Source organism: Oncorhynchus nerka, linkage group LG9a, assembly GCF_034236695.1.
Source record: "Oncorhynchus nerka isolate Pitt River linkage group LG9a, Oner_Uvic_2.0, whole genome shotgun sequence".
In the NCBI taxonomy this organism is placed as follows: domain Eukaryota; kingdom Metazoa; phylum Chordata; class Actinopteri; order Salmoniformes; family Salmonidae; genus Oncorhynchus; species Oncorhynchus nerka.
Window position 1 is genome coordinate 35,888,706 of NC_088404.1, and position 14,335 is coordinate 35,903,040.

Genomic DNA, 14,335 nt, shown 5'->3' on the forward strand with positions numbered 1-14,335 from the left:
ATAGGAAAATCACGTTTCAGTGATTTGAATGTTAATTTGAATGTTTTGCTTACTCAGTTTCAATAAGAGCCTGGGAGTGCTGTCACCCCAGCCACCCTAAGTATGAATATGATGAAGCAGACAATGAGCATGAGGAGGGGCATGGTAAAACCAAGCAGGCTGTTTCTAAAAAAAGAATGAGTAATTAGTGAATATCGTTGTAGAGGAGTATGGTGAATTAGAAGCCTGCTGGATCATGTAATTAAGAGTAGCCCTGTCTCATCCACAGCACTGAGAGGGGGGTTCTGTAGAGATACTGCAAGAGCAGCATCCCTTGGATCTCAGTGTGAGAAATATAGGAACCACAATGGCCATGCCTTCATCTTGACTACTTTAACGCTTGTGGAAAACATGATAAATATATACTTCACAAAAATATTAAGATTGTGTATGATCATGACAATAATATGTTTGCCTTTAAATCAATGTGTGCATTTACAATTCTAAATGTTAATTGAGGGTTAAATCAGACTTTAAAGAGGCAGCTAGCAAGCTGATCATCCTTTTATTATATTGACAGACGAGCACATGTGCCATCTCCCCTCAGTAGGAAGTGTGTATGTGGGAGTAGGTTATAGACAGTGTGTTGGTGTATGGGGGAGGGGGGTCTCTTCTGCCTGAGAGCAGCAGTTTAGTAGGACCCGATTGGAGCTCCAGACATGGCTTTTCTCTGCTATGAATCTGTTGAAGGGGGCAGTAGAGAGGCATCTCTAAACGGACAAGTGGTGCACATGCTGAGGGCTCAAAGCTCAATGATTCACTGTGTTGTGTATGTTTCATGGAGCCAGAATACACCCACTGAGCTTGGTTTCACCTGGCCCTGAGCTTGGTTTCATCTGGCCCTGAGCTTGGTTTCACCTGGCCCTGAGCTTGGTTTCACCTGGCCCTGAGCTTGGTTTCACCTGGCCCTGAGCTTGGTTTCACCTGGCCCTGAGCTTGGTTTCACCTGGCCCTGAGCTTGGTTTCACCTGGCCCTGAGCTTGGCTCCAGGAGAGCATACTAACAATGCACCCAATGTTATCAGCTTCTCACATGTGCGTCTATGCAAATGTTTAAAAAAGGGTCCGTAAAGATTGGTTGATGATAGGCGCCTTAAGCTTACGTTGGCTCAATTTATGGCAAAGGGAGTCATCTGCTCTTATTTCTTCAAATCTACTTTATTTTGTATTTTTACATTGTACGGTTTATATAACCATTCGATGAATATGACTTTGGATTAATATCAGTCCCCATAAATAACTAATTGAAAGAATAGAGGAAAAGGTCTGCTTAAATAGCTGCCTTAGAGAAGAGAGGGATTTATAATAGAATGGATCTGCGAGAAAGCAAATAACAACAGATATGAAGTCATAAATAAAGTATTTAAATGACTGACAGCACCACATTAAAGGCTGGCCTTTGAAACAAATTGGGTGCTCAGAGAGGCATATTGCCAGTGTGCTACAACATGTTTTGTAGCTCAGCTATATAACCACTGTGACAAAGAACTAGCACAAGCCACAGGACATTATGCCAATGACTCCAACAAGCTCAGATAATGGGTTCCCTGATAATAATGAAAACGGTGAGCTATGGAATACCATTATGAATTGTTGTAAACAGAGTAGTGTACATAAATGAATGAGCAATGCTCAGATTTTATCGTCATGCCAATCTATCTGATACTGGACTGCAGTTTTTTTTGTGCCTCCCTTTTTATGGAGCAATGAAAACAGGCTAAATTTGATCCCTTGTGCAATAATGAACTTTAAAGTATCCATCCAACACCTACCATGTTCTGCAATGGGGAGCAGAGGGTACAAGTATTTCCTGTTCACTGGTTTGAAACATACCCAAATATTTCTCATTCTATTACAGTATATCACTGGTGTTGATTTCCAACACCTTAATGAACTTTAAAAGTCCTATACTTGAGTAATGCCAATGGAATAAAGGTTAGGTCCCACAGTAAAGGATTTAAATAGCTAAAGTAATCCAATAATTAAATAGAGTCATTGTGATGTTGCTCTTTTTATCATCTGGTGCTGACTTCGAATAATATCATTATTCAGCAACATATTACATTTTATTATGTTTATGAGGCAGTATCATATTTATTGTGTTTGAAAATGTTGTCATCAAGCCTCTTATGGAGTGGCTGTGAAGAATCTGCTGCCCTGGGACTAATCAAAGCAATGAATTATAATACAAGAGAAGACAGCTACCAAAGGGCAATGAAGGCTGTTTAAACTACTGTATAGGTTAAAGAGATGCAAGGACCTCCTCATGGGTGTGCCACGGTTGTGAACAGCCTATTATGTTTGCAATAAGTCAGTGATGGTTCGTGAGCGGCAGAGAGAGAGCGAGAGCGAGAGAGAGAGAGAGAGAGAGAGAGAGAGAGAGAGAGGGGTGAAGTAGAATGCAGCAGGAATGTGTATGACGCAGACAGAACAGGGCAAAGCAAACAGCCCTCAGTGATAGTCTCTGCCACCCTGGTACGTGTGGACCTGGCTGGCTGGCTGAGGAGAGCCGTGTTAGGGAAAGATGGACGAGAGTCTATTAGCATAATCTTAATACAGATTCTGAAGGAGGCCCCGGTTTTAGTGTATAAGACAGGAACTCTGCTCCATCCAGCTCTTTGCATTATGTGTGAAGTGAAGAGAACGGATTTCCTTTTATTCTGCTAGAATAATCACTTTGATCTGCAACAAATGAAGTGCCAGATTTGTGCCAATGCTAAAATTCTATACAGTAGGCTAAAGCCAGTTCCATTTACATGTAATATTCTAAATATAAAAGTTGTTGATTGCCACTGTTATTGTGCTATGGTAAATTTGTTGAAACAATCAGTTTAGTGTTATTTTAAAAATAGTGCTGATTACTGTGGTGTTATGATAGCGACTTTGAAAACATTCAACTCTAACCCCAGAGGGGTAAAATGGGACAGCACTCTCCAACCCTCTGCCTTCTGTCACTGGACCATCATTTACTGCAACCAAACCTTTGTTAGGTAGGCTGAGAGTGCAATAGCACTGACAGCAACAAAACAGCACCTTTTTTGCAAGGAAATAAAAGTCACTGAGAATTGCTCAGGTGGGTCCACTTGAATAGGTTGCCAAGCATGGGCTAAAGAAATTCAAGATTTATGTCCAATCGACATTGTCATTAACCAAATTGGTTACATTAATGTAATGGCAAGGCAAACCATGTATTTATGTATGTCAGTGAATAAGACTGACCTTTACAAGTGTGTATTCAAGACGGACAACTGCTCTATGAATTTTTAAACAATTAAAATGGTCTATAGTAGGCATTTTTGTGAATCACATGGACTTAAGACCTACCCTTATATAGCCAACAACCTGCCTACTAGTCTATCCCATGGGTAATGAACTTTCACTATCTGACTGCCCTGTGAAATGCATGCTTTTCGTTCTCTGAGTAACAAGGAGTTACAATTCCATCTCATTAGATTCAAAAAGTAGTGTTAATTCACGAATAATACAACATCCATGTTTGGTTAATGAGAGTATTAAGGAGGACTAAAGTATGTCTTGCATGAAAACAACTGCTCACGCGACGGCTTCACTTTCACTTGTTTTGAATTCGCTGTCCAAGGTTCTGAAATGTGTTTTCCCGAAGATACGTCACGTGACTTCGCTGTCTCGCTCAGCTCACTGTTTTCGGGAGATTTCACGTGAGAATACGACAAAACCACCTCGCGCACGCTATAATTATCTTCCTTTGCCTGTCTCCGTTTAAATTCATACTCGGTCTGTTTTTTCTTTATTTGTGTGTAGAAATGTGGGAATTGAAGCCCTAAAATATCCTAAACGAATTTAGGATGATACATCCGTGTTCTTTGTTTTGTTTCTCTCTTTTTGTACTTCATGCCAACATGATAAATGCAGGGGCAGAGCGGACTACTGCTTGTCCGCAATCAGAAAGTCCACGTCTGTCTGTGTACCGGGTTTAAGAGGATGTAAGGAACAAGTAGCTTTTTTAACCAAAGTATCCTTATAAAAATGCAGAAGGGAATACGACTGAATGATGGTCATGTCACCTACCTGGGTCTTTTGGCAAAGAAGGATGGTACGAGGCGAGGTTGCTTGAGCAAAAGGAGCTCAGACAACACAAAATGGCACACAAAGTGGTTCGCTTTATTACAAAATATGCTGTTTTATTTTGAGAGCGAGTCCAGCTCTCGACCTGCGGGATTATACCTGTTGGAGGGATGTGTGTGTGACAGAGCGCCGTCACCTAAACCATCACAATCATCCAAAGAGTGTTTAGAAAAGCAGGTAGGAATAACACACATACAAGTTCACAACGTTGTTTCATTTGTCTTTTTTTTACGACTGTAAAGTTATAGGTTGTCATTAAATAAACATGAATGATGCACGAGTTACCGGCGTGCAGATATCCTCATGAGGTTGAAAGCAGGTTATCATGTGAATCAGACGGTTCAGCGTTCAGAGTACATGTAGCATATATATCTTGGGGGGATAAGTACCCCCCCTCCCATTATTTATGCTATTTATCCTATCCCTCTTTATCCACAGCAAGTATTACATTACAGTCCAGTTAAATTATAACCTACAGTTGGTCTCTATCATATTCAATAAAGAACTGTTTGCTCACCGTGCGTGTGTTATGTAATCTATGCATCGGATTAATGATTCCATTATAAACACCTAATTGAATGCCGAGCTGCCTCGCGGTTTTCTGCATTGTTTTTATTGTATTTTATTAACAAGTAGTCATTCGGTTTTGCTGCATTGTGCCTATATAGGGTTGATTGTTTTAGACAAAAAAACAGGCAATTTATTGGCAACAATGTATTTCTACATGGTCTACAGGCCTACATGTTTAAACAAAACATGTGGTTGACATGGAACTATTATTGTCAAACCAATGTAATGTTATCTCACAGTGAAGTTTGGTGACACTGTTTTCTTTTTTCAACAAAATTGCGCTAAAGGTATTGCGTACCACAGTCGCCATCTTGCGGATATTTGACGTAATATCACAGTTTGACGTATTGATATAACACTTGCACTGTTTTTATTAATAGCATCCTACCTCGGCAACTGAGTCTGCAGCAAATATTGTTTAGTAACAAGACCGTACGCCAAAACAACGGGCATGGGGTCTTCGTCACTATTGTTTTTATGTTTTGGTACACTGTATTTTGCTCTCAGAGAAATGGGATGAGTTATTCCTTCACATTGGGATCAGAGGATGAGGCTGTTCAAATCTGGAAGAAAAAATAAAACATAATCGTTTGTCTTGATTGGCTTCTACTGTGGGCCTATGATGCTGCAACCTGGTCTCAGATCATTTCGTATTATTCTTTATGTAAATCCGAGACACTTTAATGTTAGGGAGTTAGGTTAAAGGGTTAAGGTTAGTGTTAAATTTCGGCGTTAGGATAAAGGGTTAGGGTTAGCTAACATGCTAAGTAGTTGCAAAGTAGCTAAAAAATATATTTCCTCTCCAGTACTTTTAACTAATGAAACATATGATTTACAATTCTGCAGAAGCCTAAACCTGTAGAAGTAGATGCCATAAGATCCTACTTCCTTACTTCAATAAGATGGTTAACTGATACTTATCTTATTATATGGCTCATCTTGTTTAACATTCCTTCCAAAAAACAGTCATGATAAACAGAATAATTAATGGTGCTGCAATCTTAGTGTTCTCTATTACTGAAAAGGAACGTTAATATTGTGCACATGAAGAATGATGTAATGATTGTGGAATGTTTTGTGTGTAGGATCATTGGATTGAGGCTCTATCTGCTAGTAGTTCTGTTTACTTCTGTTCCGTTCTGCTCTGTCTGCAGTCCCTATCCATGACTGTATAGGCTGCAGTCCAAAGTGAGTCCAGGCCTTTCCTGTGAACAGCTGTCCCTGTGCTGACAAAGCAATATGTGGCATATTGGCTAATATTTTGCTCTCCCAGTTCCCCTCATTAGAGAATGAAAACTCCTTATATCATGAACGTGCAAATTGTTTTAGAGGAATTTGTCAGGAATCTTTTGATCCATCCTTTTCAACATGATCATTGGATGGCTTACTACAACGAAACACAAGGTTATAATGTTGTTTTGATAGTCTGTGAGTCTGTATTTGTGAAGGAATGATCCCTTCTCATCTGTCTTACTCCATAGCTGCCAGAGTCAACAGGCTCTGTTCACAACTCAATACAATGTTACATAGCTCAGAATATATTTGTCACACCCCATTGCATCCTAATAACATCTCCAAGCCAACATACATTACTTCTCATTGTAATTGTTTATTCAAAAACATGAACACCACCGTTTTCTCACATTAGTGAGTATTCATTGGCCAGTCAATGTGAGCGATGAGCAATAAATAATAAATGATATGTAATTTCATTAATATAGAAGAATGAGCAGTGTATGTATGCCTTGTGAGTATGCATAACCATAGACCATGCACCTTGTTTGCAAGTTCATCCTGAATGATAAGAAATAGGATGGCACAGAGACAGTCAACCGCCTAAATCTGTGACAATGGATTTGAGATGTAGACTTTTAAAGTTCAATCGAGTTTAAGGCTTAACTGAATGAACAACGGAGACAAAATACAATATGAAAGTTGATTAAAATAGGTTAGGGGAGTGGACTCGTCTCAGAGGGAAGATCCTTTGATGCCAAGTAGTCCTAAACTAAATATTATCTTCAATAGTCATGTACTATTCATATAACCATATTTATCTCACCCTCATTTCTGCCCTCACACATTGGCAGCTTTAATCGAAATTTGACTGTGAAGTAAAATTCAATGATGCAGGTCGTTGTGAAGTTTGACAGCTTAAGGGGCCACCATATTGATGAAAGCTCAGAAAGACGGGTGCCTGTGCTTTCTAAAGAGAGTGTTAATGCCCCAGGTAGAATGACAGGTCAGTAGACATTTTTGCCTTTCTTCTATTTGCATCAAAATCAGGAGTTTGAATGACCTTTGATCTGTTAACTCATTACAATTCTGGATTTGAGGGTTTATTCCCACATTCAATTCATCCCCAAATGTCGTTATCTAACGATGATAAGGTATTTTAGCCCATGGTTCATATGGCAACCCTATTTGCAGGGAACTGCAGAGAGTATCTGTGTGTTGTCGCGCCTCCACTCCCTTCCACTATTAACACAATCAAGCGCTATCTGTTGTAAATGTGTTCCTTGCACTACCTCAGAGGGGTCAGGGCCCATTGGGGAACAGCTGCATTTTACAGCATTCGGCAACCAGTGATGGCTGATATATTTCTGTTCTGTTTTTTCTTAACTATCTAAAAAAATGTTAGCTGACATAGGCTATTTGAGTGATTGTCAGTGTCTAACATAAAAAGAGGAAAACTGCTGATGCATAACCACATTTTGAAATTACACCTTGAGTATTCTACTATTCTAACACTCAACAATAAGTTCAGACCCTGATTGACTTCCTAGAAAAACATTGAAGGTGCTTTTACACCTGCATTGTTTGCTGTTTGGGGTTTTAGGCTGGGTTTCTGTACAGCACTTTGAGATATCAGCTGATGTACGAAGGGCTATATAAATAAATGTGTTTTGATTTGATTTGATTTTGAAAGTGTGTGTGTTGTGATTCAGCTGTAAACATAAAGCATGAAGCAGGCTGTGTCTTAAACAGGCTGTGTGTTAAACAAGGATGTGTTAAACAAGGCTGTGTGTTAAACAAGGCTGTGTGTTAAACAAGCCTCTCTGCTTTTAGAGAGAGGATGAAGGAAATCTACAACAACAACAAGCATGCATCCCTGAAAAAAATAGATCCGATTATCTTTGAAGGAAGGATGAATACCATTCAGTTATGAATAGTGATGAGGTGCAGGTTGATGGGTTCCTGTTGGCCAAAGATTAGGCTGAGCATTCGCTCAACATGGCTGCTGCCAAAGTACACACTACGAGTCACATTTTTAACCTTGAGTGTGATTCCAATGTGTGAGATGTGATAATGCAGGCTGTTCTTTTGCCAAGCAGCGCTGATCTTTTCCTATCTTGCCGTGCCAATCATTGTGTGTTTTGGTGTATTTGGTGTATAATTTCAAAAGAAAAGTGCACTGAGATTCTTATTTGAGGATAGAAAAGTTAGGATATGTTGAATCACAACACACACACTTTCAATGTTTTTTTTTAGGAAGTCAATCAGGGTCTGAACTTATTGTTGAGTGTTAGAATAGTAGAATACTCAAGGTGTCATTTCAAAATGTGGTTATGCATCAGCAGTTTTCCTCTTTTTATGTTAGACACTGACAATCACTCAATTAGCCTATGTCAGCTAACATTTTAATGATTTAAATGTACAGCATTTAAGAAATGTACTATATGTACAAAACAGGGTCTGGCAAGGTCTGAAATGAACTTTTAATCCACCAGATAATGTGGATGGTCTATGATCGTTAAGTGACTGTGATGCTTCGTACACAGACCTATTGGTGCTGGGGAATTCAGCGTAGAGAAGGCCAGCTTAGTTAAAATGGAGTGAGACAAGTAGTGCTAAGAGCCTATCCATTCGCACAGAGTGGAGTTGCTAGGTAACAGGTAGTGCACAGTTATGTAATTGGCAATGCCTCCAGCTTACATGTCTTATGGCTTTTCCTCCTGGGATCCGGAGCCATCCAGGCAGCCAGGCGGTCAGACAGCCGGTCAGGCGGTAACGCGGTCAGGCGGTTAGGCGGCCAGGCAGCCAGACAGTCAGGAGAGGCTTTCTACTAAAATCCCCATTGATCGAGCTGGTTGGTGAGGATGTGGGTTTCCTTTCCCCACCCTCATCTGTGCAATGTGCTCCCCTAATGTCAGCAATGGGAAAGGGTACACACAAGCTTAGATTGTGAGAGGGTTCATGGTTTCAATGATGTGTGTCTGTAGCACACTGATGTTTTTGGCCAGAAATACTCTTCATAATCTTCTGTTAAAATATTATTTTTGTGTAACTATGTTTGTGTTGTAGCTGCTATACTGTGCATTGTCTGACCTTTTCGTTGCATTTTGTGGTTATAATATGATAGCTCATTTAGAGTTCTATGGATTGAGGAAATACTTTTTCTCATACATTAAAAAACAAAAGAATCCAAATGCCGCTCTACCCATGCAATGTAGTAATGTGTTTTTTTCTGTGTGTTTCAGTACTACTTCACTGTAAATTTCACCCATGAAAACCAGAAAGCCCTGGAGTTGCGTACAGAGGATGTCAAGGACGGTGATGAATGGGTGGCTGCAATAACACATGCCAGGTACCAGGCCTCTACTGCAACCTGTCTACCCAGTCAACACCTACATTAACACACACATGTGATATTATTGATGTCTACTGTGTGGATGGGTGTAATCTCTTAGATAAGGCATGATGTATGGTTTGAAATGTACAACTTGACTCTGTTGAGATGTGATAGAACTGTCATGCAGCATTAAGGCAATGTTTTTGATTAACATTTCTGGGGGGAAATGCTGTATGGGGAACTTGAGAAGGATTTTTAAACATTTGTGTCACCTGAGGTAATAGTTTGTATGCAGCTCATGTTGAACCGTATTCCTGATATACTCTGGTTTCAGGTGTTGTTATTGAACTGTTAGTAGTAAATTGGTATTGTGTCATTTCAGTTGAATGAAACAGGGTGACTGGTGATGTAGCTTACTGTATAATAATCATTGTGAAATAATAAGTGCCGTTGTGATGATTGGTGGTCTATTGTGACTGTGGATTTGGGCACTGCTCTGAGGATATTCTTATCAATATGGCCCTGCTGTATTTTGGTTGGTTATCTGCTGAGACATGTGCAGCAATGTACTGTAGCTACACTTCACTGAGCACAAAGTATATGAATATTTACGCCACTGCATTATGAGGCTGTTCATAGACCTGAGGTCTGTATGGGTACACATGTGTATGTAGGGCAGGGGTAGAGTGGTGGATGTATACAGTCTGCATGGGGGAGCATACAGTCTTGAGTGTGTCTATCTGTACCTCTGAAAGCATGGAAACATGCCTGTGGAGAGTTGCTGCAGTGTGTGTGAGTGTGTGTTTCCTGTCCACAGTTACAGGAACCTGGCCACGGAGCACGAGACGCTCATGCAGAAGTATCTCCATCTAATTCAGATCGTGGAGACAGAGAAAACGGTTGCTAAGCAACTTCGACAACAGATAGAGGACGGGGAAATAGAGATTGAACGGCTAAAATCAGAGGTAATATTCATTATGATTCCTTCTGCCTCAGTGGGGGATTGTTATGTTTATTTTTTACTTAACAGGAAAGCGGTTGGAGCGTGTGTGGGATCTAGCGCAACTACAGTACAGTGAAATATCTCTCAGGAGCACCGCTCAAGATTTCTAGGATTTTGTCATCTGAGTGAACTAAAATGGATAATGACTGTACTAGTTGTTTCTTTATGTCTATATTATTGAATAATACGAGAGAGAGAGAGAGAGAGAGAGAGAGAGAGAGAGATTGGGAAAGATTGAGAGGGCCGCTCTGTCACAAAGAGATGTGTGCAGACCCACCACTTTACATCTCCACTCATAAGCAATCCCTCCAATAGAGCTATGTTCCCTGCTGTATTCTTCAGATCAAATAGTCATGTTACTTTAATGTGCAAATGTGGGGCTTGAAATGAAATGGTGTGCTGAATATGCATGAACAAGGCTTTATTATACAGAGTGCCCCCTCCCCCCCACCAAAAAAACATAACAATAAACTCTTTCAGCCTATACAAAGTAAATGGGGACACTTACCTTCAGACAGTTCTGAGTAGCTCCCAGCTCTTTTGTGCAGCACATTTATGGCTTTTCTATGTACAGCAGCACAGTATCACACAGTGTGAGTCTGCATTTCTAACCAATGGAAATGAGTGCTGATGTAAAGATATCAGCCAAGTGAACAGAGTTAGTATTGCCACCACCACTACCACATGTCAGAGCTGGCAGCTTTGACAGCCTCTAATTGCATTTGACACAGTCACTTTGTTAATATGCTGTCAAATGAGGAGGAAACTTGGAGAGCAGGTTGTGAGTGATGATGACTGGTGGATCTTGTCTGTGGCTGTCCTCTCTGGCAGATTTCCGGCCTGCACAAAGACAATGGGAAGATCCAGTCGAGTCCAACAGCCGACCCCAGTGAAGATGATGACTCTGAACTCAAGAAAATAAAAAAAGTACATATTTACACAAAAGATGTTCTACTCTATTTTCAGTGTATTTTCCAATGATGCAGGAAAGAAACTCACCTTTGATTCCCGTGGTCCGCTAGGTGCAGAGTTTCCTACGAGGCTGGATGTGCAGGAGGAAGTGGAAGACCATCATCCAGGACTACATCCGGTCTCCCCACGCCGAGAGCATGAGGAAGAGGAACCAGGTGGTGTTCAGCATGCTGGACTCTGAGGCTGAGTACGTCCAGCAGCTCCACATCCTGGTCAACAATTTCCTCCGACCGCTCCGTATGGCCGCCAGCTCCAAGAAACCACCCATCACCCACGACGACGTCAGCAGCATCTTCCTCAACAGGTGTGCAGCTGTAGATGATCACGCCAAGCTAACCACTCACACTGCTGTCTCTCACCTCTCTCAGGGAGACAGTGATATGACTGTCTCAATGCTGTAGGATTTTATGTTCATGCATTAAAACTATGGTCGATAATGAAAACATAATAACCCTGAGATGTAATGGCATTATGCTGTGTCAAAGCCTCATTCTAAGATGTTTCTTTTGTATTTTATTTAACCTTTATTTATATAGGTAAGTCAATTAAGAACAGATTCTTATTTGCAATGACGACCTGTCAAGAGGCAAGTGCAGCGGTATAAAATCTTAACACACTTGCACATACAGGCATATTCACTGTTGCATGTTTGAATCCTTTTCACCTAACTATGGCTAGTGTATATTTTTCTCAGAATGGACACTTAACATCTTGTTAATTTCCCCTTTACTTTAGTGAGACCATCATGTTTCTGCATCAAATATTCTACCAAGGGTTGAAAGCAAGAATAGCAAGCTGGCCAACATTAGTTTTGGGTAAGCTGACTAAAGTGCTTTTTTCAGGGTCATTTAATGGATGGATGAATATGATAATGCTATGTCCCAATTGACCTCATACATCATCTATCGATCTCTCATTCACTTGTTGGTCCTCTCTATTCACAGCTGACCTGTTTGACATCCTGCTGCCAATGTTGAACATCTACCAGGAGTTTGTGAGGAACCACCAATACAGTCTGCAGATCCTGGCACACTGTAAACAGAACCGAGACTTTGACAAGCTGCTGAAGCAGTATGAGGCCAAGCCAGACTGTGAGGAGAGGACTCTGGAGACCTTCCTCACCTACCCCATGTTCCAGGTAGGCATACAGTACTGTACATTCCACTGTCTTCTCATTGACTGTCCAGTCCCCGTCTCTCAGCTCAAACAGCTCTCTCTCTCTTCAGACAAAGGCTCCTCCATTGATCACCAACAACAGAGCAGATATTTGTCTCACATGAATATCCCTGTTGTTTTTTTCATAAACACATAAACTGGTTGTTTGTGAAGCTCAGGGCATAATGGCTATTTTCTGGCAAGGCATGCAGTTTCCGTGCAGTCTGCTCCACTGGGGTCTACTTTGGACTCTGCTGTGTTGGTAATACATTTCTGCTGATGACTGTGAATGTACATAGAAGTCCCTACTGATCTGCTGCAATGAGTTTGATTGTGTTTGTGTCTGTGTCAGTGTGTGTGTCTTGTATGCAAGTGTGTGTGACTCACCTGCCCCTATTAATTTTCTGTCACTCCAGATTCCCCGCTACATTCTTACTCTCCATGAGCTCCTGGCCCACACACCACATGAGCATGTGGAGAGGACAAGTCTGGACTACGCCAAGTCAAAGCTGGAGGAGCTGTCCAGGTATACCTGCGCTACCACCTTATAGCGCCAAAGCAGCAAACAGGACACCTCAGTTTACCATGCTTACTGTACAGAATGCATACACACTGACAAAGTGAATACAATGACATTCCAAATGTGAAAAGACCAACCTCTCTGCCCCTAGAATCATGCATGATGAGGTGAGTGAGACAGAGAACATCAGGAAGAACCTGGCCATTGAGCGCATGATTGTAGAGGGCTGCGAGATCCTCCTTGACACCAGCCAGACGTTTGTCAGACAAGGTAAGCTCTGAGAGAAGATACACAAAGGAACCCAAGATCCCACATAAAGACAGAATCATAGAGGTGGATTTTCTACCTCGCAACTGTTTGACTGCCTTTGTGTTATCACAACTTCAAACCTCCATAGGCCTACCTGAGCCTCCATAAGGAAAGACTTAACCAGCGGCTTGGGCGATATAATCCTGTCTGCCTTTATAGCATGTACTGACTCTTTCATTTCCAAGGGTAATCAGGCTGTTGGGAGGCAATCCGACAGTGAGTCAGGGACTGTAAATGTCATACATCCCCAACGGACTTTGATGGACATATAAAGAAGAGGAAAATCATATAGAGATATGGTTTAACCTTACAGTATGTATATATCCCCCAAAGTCATTGAACAGGTGAAGGAGGCCTCTCCCAGTCTTGCAGTACAGTTCATCTGTGAGCCCTCATCACTAACTGGACAACCCTGCTGTATGTCTCTCCTCCTTCTGCCATACAGGCTCTCTCATCCAGGTGCCAATGAGTGAGAAGGGAAAGATCACCCGTGGGCGACTGGGCTCTCTGACTCTGAAGAAGGAAGGGGAGAGGCAGTGCTTCCTCTTCTCCAAGCATGTCATCATCTGCACCAGGGGCTCTGGAGGGAAGCTGCACCTCACCAAGGTGGGCCTGCCCTGGGCTGCTGAGCCTACTATACAATCTCTTAAGATGCATCCTGGACCAAAACCAATTACAATACATAGATGGTCCTATGATATTGAAGTCAACACATCCTCTTAAGGAGTCCCTTATTACTTGGGTGAAGATTTACTCTCTTTATTGACCTGTAGGTCTATATGTGTTGCTACATAATAATGTAAGTCATATTGTTATTGATTATTCAGTAATGGAGGGGATTCTTGAAATGTGGTTGTGAGTGTGCTAATGCATATTGTATGTTGTTCTCAGAATGGCGTGGTCTCTCTTATTGACTGCACTCTTCTGGAAGACCCCGAGGGGACAGATGATGAGTGTAAGCACCGCACTGTTTCATTCCTACCTCACTGAAATATGGAGCACATATGCTTACTGTATGTAGAGTGTAACATATGATAAGTTTAGTATTACCCTTTTATGAAGTATACTAGCTATAGCCTCCCTGCAAGTGTCAT

General features: G+C 41.3%; 1 protein-coding gene across 1 annotated transcript in view; it reads left to right on the forward strand.

The window, feature by feature from the left end:
* The first annotated feature begins 3,732 nt into the window (after nt 1–3,732).
* rasgrf1 (Ras protein specific guanine nucleotide releasing factor 1) overlaps nt 3,733–14,335 on the forward strand; it is a 34,165-nt gene continuing 23,562 nt past the window's right edge. The window contains exons 1-11 of the mRNA XM_029667987.2: nt 3,733–4,319; nt 9,191–9,297; nt 10,100–10,247; nt 11,117–11,212; nt 11,308–11,561; nt 11,993–12,072; nt 12,202–12,395; nt 12,829–12,938; nt 13,084–13,202; nt 13,687–13,847; nt 14,133–14,196. Of these exons, the coding sequence (XP_029523847.1) occupies nt 4,044–4,319; nt 9,191–9,297; nt 10,100–10,247; nt 11,117–11,212; nt 11,308–11,561; nt 11,993–12,072; nt 12,202–12,395; nt 12,829–12,938; nt 13,084–13,202; nt 13,687–13,847; nt 14,133–14,196 (1,609 nt within the window). The 5' untranslated portion in view covers nt 3,733–4,043. The remainder of the gene's footprint in view (nt 4,320–9,190; nt 9,298–10,099; nt 10,248–11,116; nt 11,213–11,307; nt 11,562–11,992; nt 12,073–12,201; nt 12,396–12,828; nt 12,939–13,083; nt 13,203–13,686; nt 13,848–14,132; nt 14,197–14,335) is intronic.